The sequence below is a fragment of the Gorilla gorilla genome, chromosome 5 (genome assembly GCF_029281585.2).
Source record: "Gorilla gorilla gorilla isolate KB3781 chromosome 5, NHGRI_mGorGor1-v2.1_pri, whole genome shotgun sequence".
Lineage (NCBI taxonomy): Eukaryota > Metazoa > Chordata > Mammalia > Primates > Hominidae > Gorilla > Gorilla gorilla.
The window spans coordinates 24,857,109-24,877,800 of record NC_073229.2 but is presented as its reverse complement, the minus strand read 5'-3'; the positions used below and the strand labels follow the sequence as shown (position 1 = coordinate 24,877,800).

The window sequence follows — 20,692 nt, the reverse complement described above, 5'->3', positions numbered from 1 at the left end:
GCCCAGGCTGGAGTGCAGTGGTGGCATCTCGGCTCACTGCAACCTCTGCCTCCTGGGTCCAAGGGAGTCTCATGCCTCAGCCTCCCGAGTAGCTGGGATTACAGGCACACACCACTACACCCAAATTTTTTTGTAGTTTTAGTAGAGATGGAGTTTCACCATCTTGGCCAGGCTGGTCTTGAACTCCTGACCTCAAGTGATCCTCCCACCTTGGCCTCCCAAAGTGCTGGGATTACAGGTGTGAGCCACCACTCCCGGCCCAGTGTTTTTTTGTTTTTTTGAGATGGAGTCTCACTCTGTTGCCGAGGCTGGAGTGCAGTGGTGCGATCTCGGCTTAATACAAACTCTGCCTCCCGGGTTCACACCATTCTCCTGCCTCAGCCTCCCGAGTAGCTGGGACTACAGGCACCCACCACCATGCCTGGCTAATTTTTGTATTTTTAGTAGAGATGGTGTTTCACCGTGTTAGCCAGGATGGTCTCAATCTCCTGACCTTGTGATCCACCCACCTCGGCCTCCCAAAGTGCTGGGATTATAGGCGTGAGCCACCGCACCCAGCCCCCAGTGTTGCTTTTTGAGAGCCACTCCCTAGTTATAGAAGTTGAGGCTCTGCTAGGAGTTGGGGCTCTGCTGATTGCTATTTTACCCAAATGTGAGTTTTAACCTGCACCATCCCCAGCCCTAGGGTTGCTGTCCCCTCCCGTCTCACGAAAATCTGGTCACACTAACAGATTTTGTTCTCCCTCCACTAGGTGCTGACTCAATCACTTACCACTGGGTTGGAGGAAGAAGAGGCGAGGCGGACTTCTTAGGCATTATTGCACAGGAAACAAAAATGCTGGCTTTAGCCAATGACAGAGTGGCCTGCACTGTGGTGCCTCATTAGGTCCAGCCTCCTGGCCCTGTGCACCCAACACCAAGGTCTCCACTCTGAAGCTCTGACAGTGGCCATGCACTTAACTTTCCACATGCTCTCAAAGCAGCTCTCACAACTGCAGCCGAGTGCTTTTATATACAGCAGGGTCTTGCTGTGTCCCCCAGGCTGGAGGGCAGAGGAACGATCGTAGCTCATTGCAACCTCAAACTCCTGGGCTCAAGCGATCCTCCTGCCTCAACCTCCCAAATAGCTGGGACAACAGGCATGTACCACCATGCCGAGCTAGTTCTTAAACATTTTTTTCTAGAGATAGGGGTCTCACTATTTTGCCCAGGCTGGTCTTGAACTTCTGGTTTCAAGTGAATCTCCTGCTTTGGCTTCCCAAAGTGCTGGAAGTATAGGCAAGAGTCACTGCCACAGCCTCCAGCGCAAATAAAAATGCTGCCTGGGTGACAAGAGCTTTCCTGGGCACCTGTGACTCCCCCCAATGGTACTGCACACCTGGGACCTGCCCCAAGTGGGCTGTGGGTTTGGGGATGGGATCACAACAAATCACAGGACGGCCACGTGACCGGCAATCTGCCGCTTTTAAAATATAACATTTATTGCTTAGATGGTTTGATACAGAACAGCTTTCTTCTCATTCTGAATTTGGAAGTTCTATACAACTGAATACAAAGAGGAACAAAAAGTACCAAAACCAAACTTGTGATTCTCTGTTCATGTGGCATAAACCAGTTTTGTACATAACATGTAGCAGCAGTTTTTAAGTTCCCTTTAGAAAAATATGAATTCTACAAATTTATTATTGTTTCCTGTTTAATGCATGGGCTGAAATCACTAGGATCAATTTCCTTCTTGAAGAAAGAGGAGAGGAAAGAGACGAACAGAGGGTCAGAACGTATGGTGAATCCTCCCGAAACTGGCATCCGACTGTCTCGTAGCTTCCCCAGCGCTGCTTGGAACGCAGCCCTCTGGGTTGTTTTGTTTTCACAGCCAGGTGTTGCATGTAGTGATTGAATCTCAGCATGATGTCCATTAATCAATGAGAAAAAAAAAAACAAGAGAAAAAACTTGCACCTCAAAAAACTTTTCAGAAGATCCATATATATATATTTTTTTGTAAAAGCCCTGAGAGGAGAAAGAGAATCAAACAAAATGTATAGAAACAAATTAGCTGGACATGCAAACTAAGCTATGATTCACCCAGAGTTTAAACAAATCACAAATTTCACAGTTTAATATTGGGGGGTGGGGGAAGGGCAAAAACAACAAACAAATAATACGTTTCTCCACTTCACTAATAAAATGTGGCAAGACCTTATTGACTACGAGGGTGCAGATCAAGGCTAAGTAAAGCTTTAAATCAATAGTGATTATTGCGAGCGGCAGCCCCGGCTACACACGTCGCTGGGAGCTGATTACTGCTACATCTCACCGCAGCGTAGAGTTTAGTCACAGCTTCTCCCCACAATATTGCAAGTTTAGTGTGGAGAGTCGCAAAGAAAAAACACAAGAAACCCCAAATAATAATAACAACAAAAACAACAATAACAACTGTAATAATAATAATAAAAAAAAACCCTAAGGGATGTATGAACTGGTTTTAACTAAGTAGACCAAGGGATCATTGGTTCTGATTTGCATTCATCTCTACAGTAAATAAAACCTCGTTTTTAAACTGGTTCATACATCCCTAATACAGTTAAAAATCATATATACCTCAACCTTTTTTCCTTTCGTATGCGAAGATATCACTTTTCATTATCTCAAGAATATCTATCTTCCTGTGAAGTCTGGGAGGTTGGATTTCAGAAATTGGTGAAGTGGCGGAGAAAAGGGGGCGTGCACGTTTCTGTGCGAACAAGTCTATGTAAAGGAGGAGCACTGGGGCCAGAAAAGGCCAGGGGAAGGAAGTTGGGGTACAGGGGTGCCTCCCCAGGGGAAGGCAAGAGGCTCCACACACTGCAGCAAGCACAGGGGTCCCCAGCAGCAGGCTGGCTGGGGACCCCTGAGGTCTTGGCTGAGGGACCAGGAGCTCAGGTGCAGTGGGGTACATTCTCCTCCCTGCAGGCGGGGACAGTGAGGGAAGTCTATTGCCTGCATAGGATGCTCATGGGTAAAAATAACCCTGCCTTTTTGCATCCAGGGGTTTGGGCTATTTAAGAAACTAGAAACAGCACATTTATCTTCAAGCACCAACCCCACATTGCAGGAAGGTAAATATAAACCTATTTCTCATCTGACATCTTGCATGTGTAGTTTTATTACCAGTAGTAGTATTTCCTCGCTTTGCAAATGACAGTAGCACAGCTGGGTAAGGCTTGGATTAGGCTTAGCAGGAAGACTGGGAATACCTCGCTCACGAGTAACGTGCCTGGTCACTGGGTCACTGCTTTGCTTTCTCCAAAGTCATCTCTGCAGTGCTCCAGGCACGGCCCTGGCTTCTTGATGCCTGTTCCCTGGATGCATGCATCCTCACTCCACCCTCTCTGAGCTGCTCCTGGACCATGCTTGGGAAGACTGCTCACGGCCCCTTCTAAATTCTGCAGTGACAGAAGAAAGGCTTGTCTCATTACAGTAGAAGAGCTACCACCCGAGGGTGCCAACCACAACCGCAGGCACACGTTAACATGGGGACCTGGGTGCGGCACAGGTCTCCCAGGACAAATATTGCCCATTTGATTCTGCTCACTGCAGAGAACAGCAAACTGATGAACTAATAATAATAATAATAATAATATTAATAATACATATACTGAAAGGGAAGAGGAGGCAATCAAATATATCCTATCCGTGCATGTTTTCCATAGGTTAAGATGCCAGGGGAGTAACTCTTCTCTATATTAAGAATGGATGTCTTGAAACTTGAACAGTGACCATGTCTAATGCTGACAGACTGGAGATGGACATGAGGCTGACGCTAGAATCTTTCCTGGTTTTGGCTTGAAACCATATTGGAAACCTTCATCAACCACATCCTGTAATACCAAGGACCAGATGACAGCTCCACCATGAAGCACAAAGAAAAAAGGAAAATGTCTATTGAAGAAATTATCATCTTATCCATCTTTCCTCTGGTCATTTACATGAAATTCACATCATTTTCTTCCAGTTATTGGCTATGGGTACCCAAGGGTATGTTTTTTCCTTCTGTTTCCAGCTCACAGAACAAACGGTGCTATCACAGATTCACAAGAACAAGCTCACACACACCAATACAAAATAACGCTAATGCTCAAATGAAGAGGTCCTCTCCAGACAATTCATTATAATATTTGTTTTGTTTAAGAAGTCATTTTGGAAAAATACAACACCCATGATAATATGGAGGGATCCGGTAAGTAGTTAAGGCACTGGAATCGGCACGGGCCGTGGCCTCCCGCGCAGGCTGCGGTAAGGCTATGGCACTGAGCGAGCAGCCACGCTCCTGCTTGTCTCTCTCACTCTCTCTCTCTCTTACTCCTCAACAGCCAAAGGGCACTGAGGAAACCCCATGAAGTATAGACGCTTTGCTCTGCTGGCTTTTGTCTGTGCTGAGGGGGACTGAGGCTGTCACTCCATCCCCACGAGCTGGGAGGCGCCATCAGCTGTGGCCAGGGTTGGGTGGGCAGGCCTCTTGCTGCGCGGCTCCAGCAGGTCCTGCCCCAGGGCCGCCGGGCTCTCTGGGTTAAGGTCACCCTGGCCAGGCTCAGACGGCCATCCTGCCGTGACCTTCTCCTCCCTGTGGCTGCAGTCCTTGGTGGCACTGGCCAAGCCCTCCTTCCGGCTCCGGGTGATGGCCATGTGGTTGCTGGCATTAGGAGCCAGCTCAGCCTCGTTCTCTGAGACGGCATTGTTGCCGCTGTGGGTGGACTCGTTCTCGCTATCCTCCTCACCCCGCTCTTCCTTGTCGCTGTCCTTCCCGTGGTGTTTGGCATGCCTGGCTTTCTGGTGGATCCGCTGGTGGCGAACCAGGCTGTGCTTCAAGGTGAAGGTTCGCTCGCAGGTCTGACATTTGTATGGCCTTTCCCCTGGAACAATGGAAGAAAGAATTTCCATTAACCAAAAGGCACCAGTACCCACTGCACCCTGCTCTGCACAGGAAGAATGAGGCTCCCAGGCTATGTGCAGGGGGCCAGGACTCCGTCCTACTCAGCCAGAGGCCTCTTCCTTGAACCAGCAAACTGAGGACGGACAAGCTCTGTTTGCTGGTTCAAGCTGTCAGTTTGAGACCTTTCCTCTCCCCTTCCTCTCTCAGCCCAGGCACTCTACATACTGATCCAGAAAACCCAGGTCCCAGAAGCAGAAGCCTCAGGAGATGTGCAGACTGGCCTCGACCAGAGACTGGGAAGGAATCTAGAGGGGGACAGGAGTGGACCCTCTCAGGGATCTGCATGAACAGCAGCACCTAGGTCGGGGGCACCAGTTACCCTCTGCATTGCGATGTGGTGCAGCGGGGGCTTTCCTGATGGCTCACACGCCAGGCCCGGGGCAGGGCCCACCACGCTTGTTGGGAGCCCAAGAATATCCCTCTTCTGAGAGCCAAGGACCCTGGCCCTTCACACCGGCAAGCGCAGGGCAGAGCTGACTGCGCTGGGTCGGGGCACATGTGTTCACTGCGGGCTGCAGCTGTGACAGGGAGGGAAGCTACGGCTGAGAGGAGGGACAGGTTATTTTGGAAAGAAGAAGGATATATCTCTGGACTCCATGAGCATATTCAGGTCTTTGTGTCAAAGTAAGCGCCCCTGCTCTGGGGTCTGCAGCCTCCACCCTGTAGGTGGTGGGTGAACTCTAGAACAGTGTGAAGGGCAGTGGCTAAGGGTCCTGTCCCAGTCATCTCAGCCGAACTGCACGGCTAAGAAAGGAAAAGGCCCTCCTGATCCTAATGGATCACCCAGGGTGCCTGCCCCACAGCGGCCTGGGGCAGTGCCTGTCGTCCAGGCCACAGGACTAGACAGGACTAAATGGCCCAAATGCCCAGCACAAGCACCCTCTCCTAGATACCTCTATGAAACAGGGCAGCTGTTACCCCCACTCTACAGATGGGGAGACGGAGGCAGCAGAGCTAAGAGGCAGATCACAGCGTTCTCAAAAACACAACGGCCAAGGACCCTCTCCTGCCTGGCTGCAGGGGGCCTGCACCGTCTTCAAGGGCTGAGAGTACAACTCCTTAAAACTCCTAGTTCACGGGCTTAAAGGGCACACCGGCAACGTAAGCAAACGTTCTCTCGGTGGCCTCCAGCGCCGCTTCAGGGGAGCTCCTAGGAGAGGTGCCCAGCTCGCCTCCTCTTGTTGGGCCGGGGACCTGGCCTGCCCTGGTTACCTGTGTGGGAGCGCATGTGCCGGGTCAGGTCCTGCAGCGACCAGAACCGCTTGTTGCACACGCTGCAGACCTTCTTCCTCTTGTCTGCCTTGCTGGCCACGCTTTTGGGGGAGTCTGTCTTTGGTTTCTTGTCATCGTCGCTCTTCTCTGAGGACCTTTTCTCGGCCGCGCTCTCCCCGTCGGAGGGGCCCTCCGTCTCCTCCGCGGGCTTTTCCGCCGGGGCCTCCCCGGCACCCGGGGCCGACTCCACCACCTCTGCCGGGGTCTCGGGGGGCTTCTCCTCCTGTTCAGGGGCGGGCTGGGGCCCCTCCTCTGCAGTGCTGGCGCCATCTCCCTTCTCGTCCTTGGGCTCCTGGCGGCCGTGCGCCTTCCGGTGGCGGCTCAGGGTGCCCAGGAACTTGAAGCTCTTCCCACAGGTGTCGCAGGCGAGCTTCTGCTCCTGCGAGGCCGCGCCCCCGGCGCCTGCCTCGCCGTCGCCCTCTGCCAGCTTGAAGTCCATGAGCTTGGTGGCGAAGTCCAGGTCCAGGCTCTGGTTGCTCGACGCGTCCTCTTCCGCGCCGTCGGCGTCCCCAGTGCTCTCCTCAGTGCCATGCTCCTCCTCCGGCTCATGGCTCTCCCCACGCCCGTGCTCTTCCCGGTGCACCGGCGAGGCCGTTTCCGCCTTGGCCTGCTCCACAGGCGCATCCCCTGCGACCTGGCGGAGCTCAGTGGCGCCCTCCGACGGCTGCTCTCTGTCCCGTGAGGTGAGATCTAGCACTTCGCCCGCGGCGGCTGCAGTCTCCGCATCCGACTGACTGTCTGTAGGGCAAGCACAGCGGGGAGGGCTCAGAGGGGCACCACCAGGTACGCCCATGCCAGGGATGTCGCCAGGAATGGGCTAGACCCACGCCAGCAGCCTGAACCCCAAACCAGCGAGGACTTCTTTCGGCCCAAATCCTCACCACCTGTTACATCCCCCAGGAGGACCAAGATGACCCTGGGGACGTTAAGAAAGGCAAAAGCAGCCTCCACATCACCTCAGGTGTGTTCCCAGGGCTGGCTGTGCCCCTGAACCCCTGGCTTCCACTGCCCCCGCCCCCAGGAAGGTGTGAGTGACTCAGGCAGGGCAGACAGGGGCTGCGAGATAGGAGAGGGGTGCATTCCAGAGACTCGCAGCGCTAGGGAAGTTGAGGAAGCTTGAGTTATAAGTTATTTTTCCAGTGCAAAGAGATCATACAAACATGCAACATACACAGGACCACCCCTACCCCTAATCCTCCAAAGCATGGTCTTGATGAGTTTCACAGGAAACGACCCCAAGCCTGCATTCTGTGTGTATGGTATGCACACTCTTGCCTGACGCTCATCTCCAGGTGGAGGCTGCAGAGACCCAAGGGGGCGCAGGCAAGCTTGTAGGCTTCCTAGCTGTCAGCCTCCCAGGGGTGGTGGAAATCTTTCAAAGGAAGGGCACCCTTGATGCCAGGCTTGGCAACAGCACACAGTGAGGGGAGCGGACTGTGAAGGGCTGTGGGTGCCTGTGAAGACAAGGGGTTCTGGGTTCCAGGCATCTCACCTACCCTGACTTCCTGCCTCTTGATTTGTTCCTATCTGTCCATTCCACCCAGTAAAACTGTATGTGGAAAGCCTATCAGTTTTCAACAGTCCTTTTAAGGGATGGCACGGCTGCAATATTCACATCAAACAGTGTCAAAAGGTCTCTTTACTAAGGTTGAAAGAAGACTTAATAACTTCTTAAAATTATGCACTACGACAGTACATTGGAAGCTGGTGGGACCTATTATTTAGCTGCAGATCCTATGTCTGATTTATTTTTTATTATTTTTTCAAGACAGAGTTTCGCTTTGTCGCCCAGGCTGGAGTGCAATGGTGTGATCTCCACTCACTGCAACCTCCACCTCCCGGGTTCAAGCAATTCTCCTGCCTCAGCCTCCCAAGAGCTGGGATTACAGGCGCCCACCACCACGCCCAGCTAATTTTTGTATTTTTAGTAGAGACGGGGTTTCATCATGTTCGCCAGGCTGGTCTCGAACCCCTGACCTCAGGCGATCTACCCACCTCAGCCTCCCAAAGTGCTGGGATTACAGGCGTGAGCCACCGTGCCCGGCCACTGTCTGATTTATTACTGCAGGGATTCAGAAGTTCCTCTGATAATTGGGTGGATGAAAGTCATTGTTTTATGGCACAAGTACAAGATGCCCCTCCCTCAATAGGCCAGATGTGATTGCAGTCCTTGAGCCAGCAGATTCACGCATCTAACCTGGATTCTCACTTGATGTGATCAGGTGTAACTACAATGTCAACCTGCATCCATCACACCTCCTCAATGTCACATGCTTGATTATTTGCCATCAAGGCGGTCAGGAGGGCTGGGGTAAGGAGCTGGTTCTGCCCCGTCCTGAGGTCTGAGGAGACAGTACCTACTGTTCACACCTGCTTGGGGCTTTAGGCTTTACCCACAGCCATCTGCATAACGCGGCTACTTACACAATTTCATTTCATTTCATTAGTTTTACACTGACTGCACTTTTTGGCAGCCACTGTTTGGGTATCTCAAGAGGTTTCAGAAGGAAATATTATGGTGTGAATATAAAATTTTAAAGAAGAAATGATTTTGCAAAATTATCCAAAAGCTTAAAGAATATGAGTCCTGGGATATGCACACCAATGTCTGGGCCACATTCCAAGGAAAAACTAGATGTTCGTTTTTCTTGAATCATTTCAACAGAGAGCATCTATAGAATGGATATTGGTATAAACTCTACAATAAAAACACAAAATGCTCAATTTGTTTGCTGGCTTTGTGGGTAATTTCCCTCCCTAGAGTCAGGGTCTCCCTATGTTGCCCAGGCTGGTCTCGAACTCCTGGGCTCAAGGGGTCCTCCTGCCTTGGCCTCCCAAAGTGCTGAGGTTATAGGCATAAGCAACTGTGGCTGGCCTTTGTAAGTGATTTTTTTTTTTTTTTTTTTTTTTTTGAGATGGAGTCTTGCTCTGTCACCCGGGCTGGAGTGCAGTGGTGCAGTCTCAGCTCACCGTAACCTCTGCCTCCTGGGTTCAGGCGATTCTCCTGTCTCAGCCTCCCAAGTAGCTGGGATTACAGGTGTGAGCCACCATGCCCAGCTAATTTTTGTATTTTTAGTGGAGACAGGGTTTCACCATGTTGGCCAGGCTGGTCTCAGAACTCCTGACCTCAGGTGATCCACCCTCCTCCGCCTCTAAAAGGGCTAGGATTACAGGCATGCGCCACCACGCCCGAATAGTAATTTTTAAAAGAAGGTTTAATCTCTGGTTACTTCCCCTTGGTCCCCAGTATATCCTAGACTACACTTCTATTATTTTTTTCTCAGCAAAGAACATGCATTATTTTAACTGCACAGAACATATTTAACATGAAAGAGCTTTAAAGAAAGTAAAATAAATTTTGAAACAAAACCCAAAGAAATATAAGATCAAATTGTTCCTGCTCTCGGGCCCTTCCTTTGCGCGGATAATGGGAAGAGATCACCCGGAGTACAATGAAAGGCCAACTCCCTCTTTGGACACAGGGGGCTTGGTTGTATTCTACCAAACTCCCACTAGGGGGAGTATTTTAGCAGTGTAGGCTGTGCCCTTCACATTCTAAACAACTGATTTTCATTAGTGATTCTCAGGAACAAAAAACTTCACCTCTTCACCTATCATGAATAGTCAACTTATAAGGCCAGGTGCTGTATAAATCCCCGCCCTCAACACCCAGACTCCCAAATGCAGGTAGCTGAGCTGATGACTTTTTATAAGCAATGCTACCTTAAAAATATGCAGTTCTTCCCTCTCCCCATCAGTCCCTCGGTTTGTGTTGTTCAACAACTAAGAAAACTGTTAGAGGAAGCAGAAGGAATCCTGGTAGATAATAAACCCGCAGCTCCTCCTACAGGACTGTGGAGACAGCCCTAGTCAGCTCAACAATTAAAGATCTATTGCTTCCTAAAAATTAAATGAGCCTCAACCAATGTGACAGACTACCAACCTAAGTAATTATCTGACCTGGCAGGGGTGCCTTTGCAGGGGAAGCCGCTGTGTCTGCACTCCACCCAAAGCATTTGAGGATGGAGAGGGTTTCCTGAGGTGCAGTCCATGCTGACATGTGGGACTTCTGGGCTGGTAAAGGCGGCCACCATTAATGGAGAGTTTAAACACTTTCATGTTTATACGAATTAAAAACAGCCCTATGTAGGTGCCTACAAACACAAAGACGGGGCATCATCGGAGGAAGGACCAAGGGCATATCCCTCAAGGGCAGAGGGGGCCACGCTGCCTCTCTATCCAGGACAGTGAATGAAGAATTTCAGTTGAAATTTGAATATTCAAAATGGACCTTTAAGGGAGAACTGCCCCCACTGTGGCATTTTTAGCATTCTTTTGGGGGACTTTATGAGACTGAAAAATGTCAGACCTACATTATAAAACGTGCAGGAATTTTAAGAAAATGCCACCTAGGCATACAAGCCTAGGAAACCCCTCAAGGACCTCCTTGGTCATTTCCTTTTTTTCCCCCCTTTTTTTAAGTGGTCTTCCTTCAAAGCCTCACTTTTTAAACTTCATTGGTGGGGGGAACCCAGAAGGAAGGCTTCACCCCATGTCCATCATGCTCATCTGGTTTTTAAAATCCTCCTTGAAATCACTGAACTCTGCCTCCCTAACCTTTTCCCTCCCACTTAAATCTCAGTCCCTTTTCTCACCACGGACTGTGACCACAACTAAACCAAACATGTATTTTCTCTTTGCTGGTTTCACATTACAACTTTCAGCGACTTTTCTTTTTCTAGAGGCTTTGTCCCTTCAAGGAACCCTATATAACTTCCGGGCTGGGGTGGAGGTGGGAAGGGGCTTTGTGCTGGGATTTGGAAAACAAAACTTATGACTGCAAACTTATAAATACACTTGGTGCTGAACCGAAGCTAAGACCATAAATTCCGACTCAGCTTTGTGTCTGCAGATGTCAGCAGGAGCCCCAGTCTTTGTTCCTCCCTTATGATAAAGAAGCTGAATGCAAAATGCACATCCAGCACGGAGTTACTAAGACTTATTTGTAAACATGGAAACCCAAGGGCTCCCCCTCAGCTCCCTCAGTTACCGGCTGCTTTCGCTACTGTGGAACCACTATGGGAAGATCACAGGGCAGCTTTCTAAACCAGGATGAAAGAAAATGTTCCAGACTAACAGGTAATGTGGCGGCTGATGGTTAAACATTAACAGGATGGTCTGCAGCAAACGCGTGCCTGCCAGCACTGGTGTGTGCTTCCAGTGGGCTGAACTCCAGGTCATCTTTGGCTCACAGGGGTCCAAGTTAGGCTAAGATTCCGTGGGCACCCACATCTTTCTTCACTCAAAGATACTGGTGAGTTATGTGGAAATGGAAGCTGGGGAAGCAGTGAGCAAACCAGCTTACCCTTTCATACCCTCAGAGGATCTGATCTAGACTGGCGGTTGGGTAGTCAAGAGCACTCACAGTTGGTTTCACTAGGGCTCAGTGGGAGGCGTAGAGATGGGCAAAGGGTGGCCTCTCCACTTCAGATACACCCTGTACCCCTGTAACCAAGGTAAGGACAAGGGGCTAAGATTAATGCCCAACCCTCTGTCCACACTGACTCCTGAGGCAGGGGTGCCTCGTAACTATGGGGCACCCCATCTCCACCCTAGTCTGAGGAACAGAAGCCACAGGACGCAAATACAACCCTAAAAAAACACAGTTGGGGGGATCTCTTCGCAGCCACGAGATAGTGTCAGGTTTTCAAGACTTGCAAAACTGGATCCAGCAACATGATGCTGTCCCTGTTACTAATCAGTGCCAACTGGCGGGATATCTAAGTGGCCTGCAGCAGGCTGGCTTTCGTTTTGTTTGCTCTTGAGGGTGAGGATGGAGAACCCCAGCAGTCCGAGCGGATGGAGTGTACTGATAGAGGACATGAGTAAATTCAGAAACTATAAGGGAAACAAGGTGGCACAAGACGTATCGGGCAGCCGTTAATTGCTCTGTGGGTGCTGGAGGGAGGAAGCACACATCAGCACAGGAGAATAATACCCGGATTCAGGTCAAGCAGAGATGTGATTAAAGAAAGGACATGCACAGTGCTTTTTCAAACAAGGACAGTCTTACACCGGGAAGAGAGTTATTGAAAAGAAGAACACCGCACCCCTCGTTCCTACGATACCCTGATATCCCAGGGGGCCCAGGCCTGCTCCCGAGGAGGCTGCAGAGGCTAAGGCTCCCCAAACCTTTAGGTTTCGCATCCCCTTTAGATGAGTTCATAGCCAGGGCTAAAGTTGAAAGCCTTCCCATACATCCCACCTCCCAACATCGGGAACAAAGGCCTCTTCTGCCAAGAGGGTGACAGATCTTCCCTAGCAGCCCCGAGAGTCACCAAGGGGCACTGTCACTGTTTTCTGCTGTCTGTCTAGGCGATCTGACCCAGGAGTTATACTCCCTCCCAATCATCAGCAGGGCCTGCCTTTCTATTAACAGGCTGTGGGCTCTGAATCCTACAGAGAAGTGAACAAGCAGCCCCTCCACAGCTCGGACCGGAGTTTGCTACAATTCTTAATCAAACTCCTCTCTCTCCCTCTTCCTGGGTTCTTGTTCACCTGGCGGCACTACCTGTGCTATCATGGGATCCAACATCACTCTCTTTGGACTGGGGGATAAGCCCGTTTCTTCTCAGGGAACAGGTGGTAACTCCGTGTTTGCGCAACTGGTGGCGTTCACAGTTAGATTTGGTAGAAAAGAAGGCATCGCATTTTTGACAAGGGAAGGGTTTCTGACCTGAAGCAGGAAAAAAAATATATATTTATCTGGCTTTCTACTGCAATGAAATAGAAAACTCGCTTTTGTTTATTCTCCTGGGATCATCGGCAGTTGTTCCCCCCTCCTCCATCCCTTCAAGAAAATTAACAAAACACATTTTAAAAAAAAAAAAAGAACATCAATGACTAAAATGATCATTCTCCCTTTTCCTAAGTTGAATGGAATATGAATTTTTGTCTTCAAAATACTAAAATAAATGAAACTGAAAAATATACATTTAAAGTAAAACAATGGTATTACAATTAAAATATTAACGATGACAAAAAAAGCGAATGAAGAGATTTTAGAGCACAAGCAAGAAAACACCTATATTCTATCACAAAGAGAAAGACGCCCTCTAACGAGTTCTAGTGTGGCAAGGACACCGTAATATGGACACTAGGAAATCCAATGGGGAACCCCTGTGTATCTTTGGGGGCCCATGAAGAGAAGAAGTCAGGGACAGCCCCCGGCCAGGGTGGCCAGTCCCCCTTCCTGGCCTTGGTGGCTGTGTCCCTCCCACAGGGGAACGGGAGCAGTGAGTTCTGACTTCCCAGGACAACTCCTGTCTGACTTGCCGAGACATCCTGCAGTGACCTCTGCTCAAGTTCACTGTGGTCCTAGGTGGCAAGAGTCAGGAGATCTTCTCATTAAAGGTTCTTTGTTCCCCCTGCTCCAAGCTTGGTTGCAAATGAGTGACCAATACGTAACTATGTCTGCATTTGATCATGTGCTCCACTCAACAGATGTGCATGTGAAGAGGACATTTTGGCAGCCCTGCCTTGCCCCTAGACCCATCCCAAACGCACAGATGGGTGAGCCACTGAGAGAGGCACAGTCCCCTCCTGCTTTGGTCTGCCTACCCTCTCCTTTTACTTGGATTCCTTTTGTGCTGTAAACATCATGTTTCAAAATGCAATCGAAGCTCCTCTACAACTTGTCCTGGGTTTGTGCGGATGCATGTGAGGGAGAAAGAAAGCACAAGGGAAAAAAGAGGTGGAGAGGAAAAGAAAGGAGGAGGCAGGGGATCAGGGGCCTTCAGGAGACGGAAGTTGGTGGTGCATCACTTGTGTATCACTGAATTCCTCCCTTTCCCCCAAGTTGCTGGAGTCCAAGGTCCCAGTGGCTAATGTTACAGGGTAAAAGGTTTTGTGTGTCAACCAACATGACTTCAGAGCTGGGGCCCAGTACTTTTGTCTCATAACCCTGGGATTGCCACAATTAAACACTGCTCCCTGGAAACACAGATCACAGGGGCTTCTGGCGTTAGATTAATGTCGATAGAAGCCTGAACCAGTGCAGGTGCCCAAGGCCACGCACTCCCCTGTGAATGCACAGCAAGGGCCTGGCACCTGGGGACCAGCCAGAGGGGCCACGTGTTTTCCCAGGGGAAGGAGGGACTAGCCTTGACCGGCACTGGCTGTGTCACATGACTCCAGGTGGCGCCATTCATACAGAGCCTGAAGGTGTGGACCTGGCACCGCCCCCATGACAGCATGGCCACAATTTCACATCAGGAGTAATAATCAGAGACAGGGGACATTGATTCCCTCCTGAGCTAAAAGACCCTTTAAGATGATGCTTACAAATCTCCTCAGGCGCTTTTAAGAATAAAGATGCAACAAAGACAACAGAATTAGAAACCTGGAAAGGGCAGAATCAGAAACCCAGAAACCCGGCCTGTGTGCTTCTGAGTAGCTCCACAAGGCAACCTGAACAGAAGTGGAGAACCCCACTGACTGTTTTCAGGGTCTCCTCATACCATTCTGCAGGTGTTTTCTGCAAAATTTATTTTTAAAACATCCACATTAAAAAAAAAAAGTGTGACTAGTTGTACAGTATGTCAGTGTTCATGGTGCGTCTTCCAAATTACTTCTTGTGGTCATGTGCGGTGGCTCACGCCTGTAATCCCAACACTGTGGGAGGCTGAGGTGGGCAGATCACTTGAGGCCAGGAGTTCAAGACCAGCCTGGCCAATACGGTGAAACCCCGTCTCTACTACAAATACAAAAATTAGCTAGGCATGGTGGTGCACACCTTAATCCCAGCTACTGGGGAGGCTGAGGTGGGAGGATTGCTTGAGCCTGGGAGGCGGAGGTGGCAGTGAGCAGAGATTGTGCCACTGCACTCTAGCCTGGGCGACAGACTCTGTCTCAAAAATAAAATAAAATGAAAAAAATTACTTATTGTTTTTCATTTAAAATTGAACACAGTATTTAATAATTTCAAGTAAAAATAAAGTACTTTTAACATTTTATTGTCAAAAGGTAACACTGCTGCTTCTCTGAGTCTGGCCAGACTGAGAAAAGAACTGGGCCAAGAGGAAAACAAGTAAGAAGCTACTATGATAGGATTCTTGATTTCAAAGAAAACAATCGGCTTCTCGCTCCCCCTGTCACATGGTTTACTCTGTAATTTTCACACTGGTAAGTGCGTCACCTTTACAGTTGGTTAGCACTGCCAGGCTGACGTCCCCATGAGAAGGTCCCTATTAATGCTAAATTCAGAAAACAATCCATGATGTGAAAGTATTGCATCAAACTACAAAGGCTCCCAAAGTGACATAACAACTCACGTGAGTCATTAGAAGCTCACATTTCACTGCGTAAGTCTGACATTTTTACATAGTGGTGGGCTCTCTGGATTGCACGGATGCAGGAAAACGGGCCCGTTTAGTATTTTATAATAACGCAGGTTTCAAAAACACTTGTTGGCCAGCCATCTATATAGAAAGTAGCAAATGATTCTATTTATTTGGTAGCTGCCACGAATAACTGCTTTAGAAGGGGATTTGTAAAAGCACCTGTAACCACAGTGAGTTACCTGCGCACTCAGGACCTACAGCATTCTGCAAGCCCCAACGCGAGCGCTTAAACCATCAGCCAGCTGGGCAGAGTGGCTCATGCCTATAATCCCAGCACTTTGGGAGGCCAACGGAGGTGGATCGCTTGAGCCCAGGAGTTTAAGACCAACTTGGGCAACACAGTGAGACCTTGTCTCTATAACAAATAAAAAAAAAAAAAGGCCGGCACGGAGGCTCACACCTGTAATCCTAGCACTTTGGGAGGTCGAGGCTGGTGGATTACCTGAGATCGGGAGTTCAAGACCAGCCTGGCCAATGTGCTGAAACCCTGTCTCTACTAAAAATACAAAAAATTAGTTGGGTGCAGTGGCGCGCGCCTGTAATCCCAGCTACTCTGGAGGCTGAGGCAGGAGAATCGCTTGAACCCAGGAGGCAGAGGTTGTGGTGAGCCAAGATCACGCCACTGCACTCCAGCCTGAGCTACAGAGCAAGACTTTGTCTCAAAAAATAAAAAAATTAGCCAGGCATGGTGGTGTGCACTTGTAGTCCCAGCTACTTGGGAAGCTGAGGCAGGAGGATCACTTGAACTCAGCCAGGAGTTAAAGGCTGCAGTGAGCTGTGATCATGCCACTGTACTCTAGCCAGGGTGCTTGGGTGACACGGTGAGAGCTTGTCTCAAAAAAAAAAAAAAAAAAAAAAAAAGAGAAAAAAAACTCCAAAAACAAACAAAAAAAATTAGCCAGTGTTTACTCTCCCAGAACAGTCAAGAAACGAAGAAGGACATTGGGGCAAGAGAAGAGTGAACAGTGAGAATAGTTTGATGAGGAGATTGGGGCCTTGGCCTCCAAAATAAAAAAAAAAAAAAAACAACTGAAAACATTTCTGTTCATTTTTCAAAGACAATCAGGGTTAGAAAGGTGGGGTCTAACTAGCATAGAAAACCTTGCGGTTGCTTTTCTTTTTGTAACAAGATGACAGCCTGAGCAGCCCAGCCTTCTCTCCATTGCTCCTCCACCCCTGCAGGCAGGTATCTTTCTTTTGGTATTTTCTCTCTGTATTTGGCAGAAGTGTACACAGGACTGGGTACAAATGGCCAAAGCTGTCTTTTAAGAAAGCTAAAAGGAGCCAAATACAAGTGGTGTCCCAGGTGCTTTCCATACCCAGGTTTGGATGACTCACTGACCGAAGCTCTGACCCTCACTGCCAGGTAGGAGCAGGGAGGAAAGGGTGTGGGGGGAAAGCCTGAGCCGGCTCAAAAAAGGCGCTCAAAGCACCCATGAGAAAGTAAGCAAGCCAGGGAAGCCCAGAATGGACACCCCATAGTCCCAAGCCCATCACTGTGGGACAAGGAACTGGAGCAAAGGGAAGGGGGAAGAAAATGAGGACAGAGGCTAGAACAGACTGGCTGTGTTTCCTGGCACCCTCTCCTCCACCTGTGGCCTAAAAACACACAAGATGCTCCCGAGGGGTAAAGGCAGGAACAGTGCACTCTTGTCTCCTATGGAGTGGCGCGTTTAGGTAGAGAAAGGTAAGGAACCAGGAACTGTCCTCAGCAGCAGGAAAGTATGGTCTGGGAGAGAGCTGGAGAGGAGTGGAAGGAAGGAGGAAAGGCAGGTGTGTGTGGAGACTGTGTCAGGGGGTATGAAAAATGACAGCCCTGCCAGCTTCCTCATCAAACACAGTTCCTGGAACCTGAGCCGGGAGCAAGAAAAGGCTGAGGCCACATGCTCCTTGCCAGCAGCCAGCAGGTATACCCCTCGTTGGACACTGAACACCGGATCTGCTTCTTGCTGCCCCTTTGAGGACTGGGAGGACTGGAGAACACGTGTTTTGAGACAAAGTAGAGACAGTACAGTAATTTGCTGAGGGGGTAGGAGGAGGCCAGCATTCAAGGTGTAGACAGTTTGTTTAAATGCAGTCCAAAACCGGATGCTGCTCAATGCTTCTGGCTGGAACTCAGCTAGATTTTAACACTGTACTCAAAAACACAAAACGGCCAGGCACCGTGGCTCACGCCTATAATCCCAATACTTTGCAAAGCTGAGGAGTTCGAGAACAGCCTGGGTAACATGGTGAGTGAGACCTTGTCTGTACAAAAGCAAAAAACTAGAAAAAACAAAAATACCCCACAGAACATCTTCTCCGAATAACACCTTTGTTTGCAGGGTGGCTGCAGAGTCAATGTTTAACATGTGTACACTCAAGACTTTTTTCAAAGTTTTGGAGACAGCGCCTCACAGAAGCCTAGGGAGCCAAGGATCCATGTGGCTCTGAGTGACAGCAGAGCTGCCTACCAGGAGAAAGATCAGGTCTGTGGGCAGAGGGGCCATCAGGTGACTTCCCAGGCTCCTTCCAGCTCTAATGCTCCGTGAATGGAAAATGCTCTAACACGACACTGGATGTAGCCAAGTGCTCCATATGACATGATTTAGCAGTGGTGATGCTGAACATCCCTGGAAGCTGAGAGTGAAGCACAGCAAAGGAAATTAATGGAGCTCAATGGGCACCAACCTTCATACAGTGTCTATGCATGTGGCTAACACGATTCTGTAGTCATTAAGTCTGAAATTAGCTAATAACATTCTGATCCATAACATTCTGATCCACAGTGGTGTCCCCCCTTATCTCAAACTACTTCCAAGTCTTCTGCAATGTGGACATGTGGGAACACAGGGAGACATGGAAGGTGCACTCTGCCCGCCTTCTGCCTTCACACAGAGGACACACTGGGCACACACACCCTGACCAGTGGGCAGTTGCACAGAACCGGACCCTGGCTTGGAACAGTAGCTCCATCTCTTATTCCCCATATGGCTGTAGGCAAGTTACTTAGCTCCTTAAAAGTAAACCTCAATTTCCTTGTGGCAACACATGGATGACATCACCCTCACAGGATTGTCATGAAGACTAGCTCTACCAAGAACATATTATGATAGGATACAGGGACTGCGCCAAAGCAGACACATCTATCGAGGTTATCAGTAACTTTTAAGGGACAAGAGGCAGAATGTTTATATTTATATCTACCCCATCCTAACTTAAACAAACCTCCTGCTTTCTTGCTCAGTTTCACATGCTACTAAATTTTAAACCAACGCTGACATTTTGGCATTCAAAAGCCAGGCAATCATGACTGGATTCACAAATGGGAACACATATCAGGCACCTGCAAAGACATGGGCACAACTCTTAAAAAATACTAGAGGAGGAAGATAGGGAGGTTGGGTGATAGCAGGGGGAGGTGGGAGCACTGAGGAAGGGGGCGAGCCAAGCCAATCATCAGATCCAGACCATCTGCTTTCTGAAAAGTGGTAACAGAAAGACTCACTTCTCCATAAACTCTCAGTAGGCGATAAACAGGTGGCACCCAAAAAAGGGTAGCAAAAGAAATTGCTGTAAGGGGCACCTTCTCTTGAAGATGCATTTTCTTCCCTGAACTGCTGTCATCATTAGAATGCTTGCTTTACTTGTCAGGCTTAAACTATTTTAACAGTGAGACAGTGGTATGAAAGGGCAGTACATACTTTACAAATCTAGAAATCCTGGTTCTCCTTGAGTCCTCCCTGGATAGGCACTCCTGACTTGCTACTCCTCAATCCCTGGATTCAAGGACCCACCACAGCAGAAAGAAATGCTGTGTCTGTGTGGCAAGCTCTGGTGACCAGTGCAGCCACTAAGAGTCCTATCGCTCCCAGCCACAACTCCCTCTGGCTCCCAGATTCCTCTCCCTCCCCAGGCTCCATTCTGCACACTGTTCAGGTATCCAGTGGTGGCTCCATGATCTCCCTCCTGCTGTTCCACCTCATCTAGGAGAAACAGCCTTCCACGAGCTTCTCCAAAGCTTTGTGAATGCATTTCCACCTGGACACAGAGCACAGCTCACACCAATTCCCACAACCCACCTCAACATCCTGTCATAAACCTCCTGATTACCTTGGGTTACCATATTTAGCGCAAAAAGAAAAACCCACAAAAAAAAAACCCCAGGATGCCCAGAGCTAAATTTGAATTTTGGATAAACAAATAATTTTTTAGTAAATCCCAAAAACTACATAAAAATACTTATACTAAAAATTATTTGTTGTCTATCTGAAATTCAAATTTAACTGGTGTTCTGTATTTTATTCACCAATCCAGTACCATTTGGTTTTAGGCCCTATCTATTTATTAATATTTTGGTTGTAAACTCCAAAAACATAGGATCTCACTAATTTGCCCTTAGTTCAATAACACAAATCACTGAATACTGAGACTGTTCACCGAGAAAATTCAGAAAATTATAATTCAGATGAGAGTTGTATGGCCATTTATATACTAGAAGCACCTGATAAAAAATTATTTAAAGTATATTCCTATCCTAAACTTCTCTTTAAAAATCAACTTCTAGAAACTAACATTTGAAAAATATTTTTGGGCAGGCCGGGTGCAGTGGCTCACGCCTGTAATCCCAGCACTTTGAGAGGCCAAGGCGGGCAGATCACCTGAGGTCAGGAGTTTGAGACCAGTCTGGCCAACATGGTGAAACCCCATCTCTACTAAAAATACAAAAATTAGCTGGGCATGGTTGCGCATGCCTGTCATCTCAGCTACGTGGGAGGCTGAGGCAGGGAGAATTGCTTGAACTGGGGAGGCAGAGGTTGCAGTGAGCTGAGATCATACTACTACACTCCAGCCTGGGTAACAGAGGGAGACGCCGTCTCAAAAAAAGAAAAATACTTTTGGGGCCAGGTGTGGGGGCTCATGCCTGTGATCCCAGCACTTTGGGAGGAAGAGGCAAGAAAACTGCTTGAGCCCAGGAGTTTGAGAGCAATATAGTGAGACTCTGTCTTTTATTTAAAAAAAAAAAAAAAAAAAAAAAAGGAAGATACTTTTGGGGTATCACTTTGACAA

General features: G+C 48.7%; 1 protein-coding gene across 10 annotated transcripts in view; it reads right to left on the bottom strand.

Moving 5' to 3' along the window:
* Nucleotides 1–1,445: 1,445 nt before the first annotated feature.
* Nucleotides 1,446–20,692, bottom strand: part of RREB1 (ras responsive element binding protein 1) — a 144,199-nt gene continuing 124,952 nt past the window's right edge. For 8 of the 10 annotated variants that reach the window (XM_055390776.2, XM_004043239.5, XM_055390780.2 and 5 more), the window contains 3 exons: nt 12,814–12,978; nt 6,183–6,980; nt 1,446–4,890 (listed from right to left, as the gene is read on the bottom strand). In XM_055390776.2, the coding sequence (XP_055246751.1) occupies nt 4,433–4,890; nt 6,183–6,980; nt 12,814–12,978 (1,421 nt within the window). In that variant the 3' untranslated portion in view covers nt 1,446–4,432. The remainder of the gene's footprint in view (nt 4,891–6,182; nt 6,981–12,813; nt 12,979–20,692) is intronic. The other 2 variants (XM_004043238.5, XM_055390781.2) reach the window with 2 other exon arrangements.